Raw genomic sequence first — 8347 nt, 5'->3', positions numbered from 1 at the left:
TTTAACCAATGCTCTGGAAAGAACATAGCACTTCTCCAAATGCAAGTAAACTCTTGTTGTAGATTATCATATCAGTAAAACCCTGTGTCTGATAAATCTAGGAAACTTTATTCACATAGTCATGTTTACTTTCCAATGTGTTGACGGCACAATAAACAGGATCAAGTATGTGAAAAGGGTTTCAGATGAATTTATACATTATGTACATATAATCATGAAATAAATCATGTGAACCATGCAACATTAAATGTTATTTCTGATCTATATTAATAAGTAAATCTGATTATATTGAAATGAGTTTTATTTAGGGCATAAAACCCAACAGACGGTATCACTCCTCATAACTAATTATACACCCAAAATATTTTAGGGTGATTCTACAATGCACCCCTTAAAAGGGATGTACTGATACACCCTTAACTTGTTTTGGCCTCGAGAAAATTTTTTTAGTCTATTTTTTTTTTCATATTCATGTACGTTATAACTATTTAAGATAACCTACAAAATTTTGAGAAATTCCGAATAATTTACAATATAGAAAACAATGTTCAAACAGTCTATTTTACACGCGTATAAAATAAAATAGTCACGCGTGCAATACACTATTTGAACGTAGTTTTCGGCGTGTTAAACTTTTCCAATTTTTTTTAAATTTTGCAGGATGTATTAAATAACTATAACGTACATGACCATGAGAAAAAATTTGACAAAAAAATTATTTCAGGTGCTAAAACAAATAAGAGTGCATCAATGTATTCATTTTAAGGGGGTGCATTGTAGAATTTCCCAATATTTTATACCAAATTATTCTTACTTTTACTTTAGTTTTTCCATTTTACTCCATCATAATATAAAACCAATAAACATCTCTCTCTTTGAAGGAACCCATCCGAGAGGAGACGAGAAGACGATTGACACCGGCAAGACCGAACTCGGTCCGTCGTTGAAGCCCTACCACCGATAGTCCCACCTCCATCAAAGCCCCACCCCTCTCTCTTCGTTTGTCATTGAAGCCCCACTGAACCAGATCCTGAGCCTGAAAGGCCAAATCACGAGTCCCTGCTGATAGTCTCATCTCTGTTGAAGCCCCACCCCTATCAACTCAGCCAAAGGTTTGATTTTGTTGCTTGGATTTTTATGAGTTTTTTTTTTCTTTTGTGTTTGTTTGAGGCTTGAGATTGTGGTGGTTATGGTATTTTTTTGATCTGGTTTGGGGTTCCTATGCTAAAAACTAAACTATGGTGTTATTTCGATAGCTTCTCGATAAGTTATTTCGAATGGCTTCTCAATGATTTTTTTTTTCGTGTTTTATGTTTTTTTGTTATTGTGATTATTTTTGATACGGTTGCAATACCTTTTATAATAGTTCATCGATGATTTTTTGATGCTTTTATTTTTCTCTCATTTTTATAGTTCACCCACATTGCGGTTTTGGTTGAGGAGAGAAACTACAAAGAAAGATCACCAATGTTTAGTGCGGAGGCGGATGTGCGAAGACAGACATGCGATGGTTGGGACTTTACTGTGGTATTTTGGTGTTTGAGAGAGAGGGAGAGAGAGTGTGTGTGTTAATTGGGATGTTAGTTATTAGAGAAGTAAGATTGGTATAACTTACAAAACTTAAGTATCAATTTATATAATATTATTTGGAGGTATTTTTTTTTTGTTAATGGGGTCTTTTTAATGGATGAACTTTATCATTTTTATTCTAGTTTTGTTTAATATTAAAACAAATATGTGCTCTGTTTGGGCCTGTTGCGATTGTAGTATTTTAACTACTTTTTTTTAGGATTTTAACGGTTTTTCCAATTATTTTGTTTTCCCCCTACTTTTCTCAGCTTTCGGTTTTTCTCCTTTCCTTCATACTTTTGGTGTTAACTGCTACCATTTTCTGGTTTTCTGCATCTCTTTTCCTTTAGCTTGATATGGATCCCTTACTCTATAGCCTTGATTCCACCTTAAATCTCACTGAGGAAGAAAGTTCTGTTGCTGTCCTACCCACGGAAGTCGACAATGCCTCTAATACCAATTCTAGCCACATACTAATAGCAAGGATACTCATTGAAAATTATGTCCACAAACCTACCTTCTACAATCAAATGGGTGGCCATTGGAAGATGAGGTTTCCTGTTGTAATTTCTGAATATGGAGATGGTTTGTTCAAGATTTGTTTTAGATGTGCAGGAGACAAGTTTCGGGTTTTGAATAAGGAGCCATGGCACTTTCAAAACCACTTAGTTATTTTCTGCTCACCAAGTACTCTGCATAATGTCACAATGAATGATCTCTTGAGCACTCCCTTTTGGGTTCAAGTTTACCGGTTACCTTTTCTCAGCAAATCAAAGTCTCTTGCTACTGCACTTGGATACATTATTAGAGAGTTTATTGATGTTCATGAAGACTCCTTAGATGAGGGGTGGGGGTCCTTTCTTAAGGATCCGAGTTAAAATTTCTGTGGACAAACCTCTTCTTAGAGGCAGAATGATCAGTTTACCAAGGATTCGGGATGACTTTTGGGTTGATTTTAGATAAGAGAGATTGCCAGAATTTTGCTTTGAATGTGGTAGGCTTGGGAATCCTTTTGAAAAATGTGTGGCTTTTATGAAAAGAATGGACAATGGCAATGATGATGATTTTGAGTATGGTCCTTGGATGAAAGGGTCTAAATTACCAACTACTGGTTATGACAAGTATAGGAATGATTTTGCTAAGGGCAATGCTTGGCCACTCTTGACTCGCCTGACCCGTCAATCTTTGTCATCTACAATCCCGACTCTCAATAACAGACAACAACCACAACCAAAAATACTTTTCCATGGTGAGTCTTCTACTTCCACACCTAATTTGTCTCGACATGCTCACAACACTTCTGCTTCCTTTCACCAGTACTCACGGCCTACCCACACTTTGCCTCAATCATCATCTTCTATACCCTCAAATACTCACCTACCTTCCACCACAACTGCTCCTCAAGATTCATCGTTAAATATTTGCACCACAACATCTCTAACTTTGCCACTGCCATCTTCTTCTACACCCCCTCATTACCACCTTTCTAGCATCACGTCTGCTGCATCAAACATGATCATCTCGGATCAATTTACATCTCCCACCATATCCCCTCACGCTAGAAGCCTTCCCTCTCTCTCCTCCAATCCTATCACTACTGCTAATCTAAGCCACATATTCACCCCTGATATTGGATCTTCTCATACTCCTCATATTCCCTATGCAACCTATCCACCTATAACCCTGTCTACCATTCCTATGAACCTTTCGCCGATGCATGCTACTTCTACCATAACACCACCTCTCATAACAACTTCCCAGCCACATATATCAACCACCAGTACCAGCCCATATCCCAGCAAAGAAAACATTCATCCCAACCGTATGTTCAAACGACAAACTGATGCTCCAACCATGAGACAAATGCTTAAGAGATGCCGCAACCAAAACAACAATGTTGTCCCCTCATTCTCGTCAATAGGGAATTGCTCACACCAGATTGTTTCCTCAACTTCCAAGGATTCAGATGGTGATTCTGACGATTCAGCGGAGATTGCTTTGAAATCTCGCAAGGCATTATGAAAATCTTAAGTTGGAACGCGCGGGGTTTGGGGAGCCCGAGAGCGTTAAGACATCTCAGATTGCTTGTGCAACATCAATCTCCCCATGTTCTGTTTCTTATGGAGACTAGACTAAACAACAACTCTGTAGATCGTTTTCGCCAATTATTAAAATTTTCTAATGGATTGGAGGCACCTCGGATCGGTCTTAGTGGAGGTCTAATGCTGCTTTGGAAGGATGATATTGTGCTCCAACTTAACACTTTTGGTTCTTGCTACTTTGACACTTGGATAACTGATGCCAGTGATCATAAATTTCATTTCACAGCCTTTTATGGAGCTCCTACTGTGCACAATAGATTGGACTCTTGGATTTTGCTTCGTCGACTCTCTGATATCGCACCTTTGCAACCATGGTTAATCATTGGAGACTTTAATGAGATAATATCAAATGAGAATAAATCTGGGGGATCTCTTCGAAGTGAGTCTCAGATGTCTGCATTTCGAGATGCACTTGACTTTTGCCATCTTATGGACCCCCCTTTTCATGGAGATAGTTACACCTGGGCTAAAGATAGAACTTCGACCAACACTTTGAAAGATCGCATTGACTGGTGTCTTGTGAATGATGTGTGGTCTTCCATTTTCAGCAACCAAAAATCTCACATTTGGACTACTTTCACTCTGATCATCGTGTAATTTCTGCTGAAATTTTTTCTGGTACTACTACTCAGCAGCATAAAAGACATAGCCGCTTTCGATTTGAAAAGCTTTGGTTATCGGACCCCGAAAGCAAGACTATTATTTGCAATTGTTGGCTGTCAAATTTCACAACAGACCCCATCAGCAATGTTCTCAACAACCTGGAATCATGTACAACATCGCTTCAGCAGTGGTATATCAAGAAGTATGGCCGAATGAAAAAGAATATTGCAGAAACACAATCGAAAGTGAATGCTCTAAACAATTCTCCTATTCTCAGCCATGACGCATCTGCTACACTCAAACTCAACGAATCTGTTCTTGATGAATTGTTAGAACAAGAGGAGATGTACTGGCAACAACGTTCACACATTGATTGGATGCAATTGGGAGATAAAAATACAAAAAATTTTCACTCCAAAGCCTTGGCAAGACGATCAAATAATAAAATTACATCTCTCAAAACTGAAGATGGCAGTACCTTTACCTCACAAGCTGATTTGAGCAATGTCATCCAAGACTACTTCTCCAATTTATTCAAGGCTTCATCCATTGATCATTCTGCTCTTGATGCAACTTTAGCCACAATATCGGTCTCGGTTACCATGGATATGAATGCTACACTCCTCAAACTGTTTACCAAAGATGATGTATAATTTGCTTTACACTCAATGGGTCTGGATAAAAGTCCAGGGATAGATGGAATGTCTGCCATGTTCTACCAAAACAACTGGGATATAGTTGGAAACATGGTCACTTCTGTTGTGTTAAGTGTGCTAAATGATGGAGCAGACCCTACTTCTTTGAACTCAACCATTATCACTCTTATCCCGAAGATCAAAAAGGCTCAGTTCATGAAAGACTTCAGACCTATTAGCTTATGCAATGTTGTTTCAAAGCTTATCACCAAGATCCTGGTAGCTCGATTCAAAGATACTACCACATGTCATCTCAGAGACTCAAAGTGCCTTTCTTCCAAATCGACTCATAACGGACAACATTCTGGTTGCTTCTGAATTAATCCATGGTATTAATCTCAAGACATCAGGTAGGAAAGGGGTGGCTGCTATGAAATTAGACACGAGTAAAGCGTTTGATCAGGTTAAATGGAACTTTATCAAGGTTGTAATGGAACGAATGGGGTTTGCAGATAGATGGAAAACTCTCATAATGACTTGTTTGACAACGAATAAGTTCACTTTTCTCTTAAATGGACAAATTACGGGTTCAACCACTCATACTAGAGGACTAAGGCAAGGTTGTCCTTTGTCTCCATATCTGTTTTTGATTTGTTCTGAGGGTCTCTCATGCCTACTACAACATGAAGAACGTTTAGGGAACCTTCACGGATACTCACTCACACGAAGATCTCCTCCAATTTCACATCTCTTTTTTGCTGATGATAGCTTATTATTTTGTAATGCTACTGAAAGTTCGTGTCAAGCTATCAAACGTTGCCTGGATGCATATCACCGTGCTTTTGGCCAAGTATTAAACCTGGACAAATCAGTACTCTCTTTCTCACCAAATACGATTTTGGCTGCCCAAGTTCAGTTTCATAGAGTGTTATCAATGCCCATCCGTGATTGTCATGAAAAATACCTTGGGTTACCAGCATATACTGATCGTGATAAGCAACAATTGTTCAGTAAAGTCAAAGAAAAAATTTGGCGTCTTATGAGGACTTGGAATGACAAGCTCTTCTCGGTTGGAGGTAAAGAAATCCTACTCAAAGCTGTGGTGCAATCTATTCCAACTTACTTAATGAGTTGCTTCAAATTACCGGTAACATCTGCAATCAGCTTGAAACAATGATGTCTAATTTTTGGTGGGGTTCGAATGAAAATGGCACGAAAATTCATTGGCGAAGCTGGAAATTGTTATGCAAAACTAAACTCGATGGCGGCATGGGTTTTCGGTCTTTTATACACTACAATCAAGCTCTCCTTGCCAAGCAATCATGGAGACTACTCGACAATCCCTCCTCCCATTTGAGTAGATTGCTAAAAAGCCGATACTTCCCCAACAATTCCTTCCTGGAGGCTCCCCATGGTCATTCCCCTTCACTCACATGGCAAGGTATTCTTTATGGTCACGAGCTCTTAAGCCCTGGTCTACGATGGAAAATAGGAGAGGGAAGACACATCAACTGTGCAATCGATCCTTGGATCCCTGGACACACTAACTTTTTTCCAACACACTATAAGGGACCATCAAATGTTGTTGTTGCCAATTTAATCACAGAGGACCGGCAATGGAATCATCAACTACTTGATGAATACTTCTCACGCCTTCATGTGGAACGAATACTCACCATTCCGTTGAGCTATTTTTCAGCAAATGATAAGTTAATCTGGCACCATCATAGTTCAGGAATTTACAATGTTCACTCGGGTTATCACCATGCTGCTTCTCTTGAGGATTCTGACCTCACCTCTTCATCGAATTCACCTACACACTGGTGGAAATTTTTCTGGAAACTACAACTGCCCCAAAAAATAAAAATCTTTATCTAGCGTCTGTTCCATGATGCTATTCCAGTTGCTACTTCGCTGGTGCGAAGACATATCATTACCGATTCCACATGTTCCATATGTCGACAAGCTTGGGAGTCCGTTGGCCATGCACTCTTTGGATGCAAGTATGCTCGGGCAGTTTGGAGGGCCATGAATTTTCAGTTTGATTGGAAACTACTGCACTTATGAACAAAGGTGATTACTTAGCTCACTTGTCTACTCTACATTCAGCAAGTGAACTGGAGCAATTTTTTTTTTACTTTATGGTCCATTTGGACAGAAAGGAACAAGGTTGTTCATGGTTAAAAAGGCAAACCAGCTGCTCTTTTAGCAACCTTTGCTACCAATTACTTGTCCAACTATCGACAAGCTCAAACAAAGTACAAACCTCAACAAGTTCAGGCACACCAGAACCCCCCACCTGCTCCAATTCTCGACTCTCCTTGGCGGCCACCTGACTTTGGAAGCCTCAAAATGAATGTGGATCCTGCTGTGGATTCAACTAACAACATCACTGGCGTTGAAGCTGTTATTCGAAATAGTGAGGGAGTTGTTATTGCTGCCTTCTCCAAACCTCTCATTGGGAATTTTGCATCACATGAAATGGAAGCAAAGGCAATTTTCCACAGCCTGATTTGGGCTTCACAGCTGGGAATTCAATTTGGTCATGTCGAAACGGATGCTCTAATGGTTACCAATGCTTTATATGGCCGATCAAATTGTATTACTGCTTTTAATGATCTTATTATTAACATTTCCCGTCTTCTTTCCTTTCTCCCGGGTGTATCTATTACTCATGTCAAACGATCAACTAATAAAGCTGCTCATTGTTTGGCTAGATATGCTTTAGGGTTAGATGAAGCTTGCTATTTAATGGATTTTTTTCCTCCATCTCTCTACACTGTTATTGTAAATGACTTATCAGTTTAATTTATAATAACAAGTTTTATTCAAAAAAAAAAAAAAAATGGATGAACTTCAAAATTTCCCGTTCAAAAAAAATCAAATTGGACAAAGTATTTGAAAAAAAAGGGTATAAACCCACTTTACAAGTATAATACGCATTATTTGTCTGATTTATTTATTTATTTGAGTGATAAATATAACTAATACATTAGGTATCATAAACTTTTAACTTTTGAAGAATTACAAAACTTTAATTTTATTCCACAATGGAGTATATCAATACAGTATTTCTAATTTTTTATTTTTATTTTTATTTTCATATATTAAATTAAGTTGGCCATCTTTATTTTCATATAACTTTTACAAAATTTATAAGACAGATGAATAGAGCATATAGTACGAATATGCATTTATTCATATACTAAAAAATATGCTATATATTCTTCTAGCGAGAAAAATATATTATATATGCTATATATAAATTGTCATGTGGACACCATATCTAATGGTGGGTCCGCAAAGCTCCTCACCACCGTCCATCTCAAACCTAAAAGGACCCATGGACACGTGTAACCCGTTAAAAAATGCCACGTGTTGAGAGCTATTTTGAAGTTACTTCATTTTTATATTATTATAAAAATAATAACATAAAAA

The 8347-nt window shown here is 38.1% G+C and overlaps 1 protein-coding gene across 1 annotated transcript; it reads left to right on the top strand.

Annotated features, from left to right (window-relative positions):
- The first annotated feature begins 2610 nt into the window (after positions 1 to 2610).
- On the top strand, positions 2611 to 3591 carry LOC115700152 (uncharacterized). Its single transcript, XM_061103207.1, has one exon. The coding sequence runs from the start codon at positions 2611 to 2613 to the stop codon at positions 3589 to 3591; it is 981 nt and encodes a 326-aa protein (XP_060959190.1).
- Positions 3592 to 8347: the final 4756 nt, after the last annotated feature.

This window comes from Cannabis sativa, chromosome 8 (genome assembly GCF_029168945.1).
Source record: "Cannabis sativa cultivar Pink pepper isolate KNU-18-1 chromosome 8, ASM2916894v1, whole genome shotgun sequence".
NCBI lineage: Eukaryota > Viridiplantae > Streptophyta > Magnoliopsida > Rosales > Cannabaceae > Cannabis > Cannabis sativa.
Note: the sequence above shows the minus strand (reverse complement) of the source record. Positions and strands in the feature narration are given on the sequence as shown.

Coding starts and splice junctions, on each gene's coding strand:
- LOC115700152 (XM_061103207.1), top strand. CDS start 2,611: ATGGACAATGGCAATGATGATGATTTTGAGTATGGTCCTTGGATGAAA.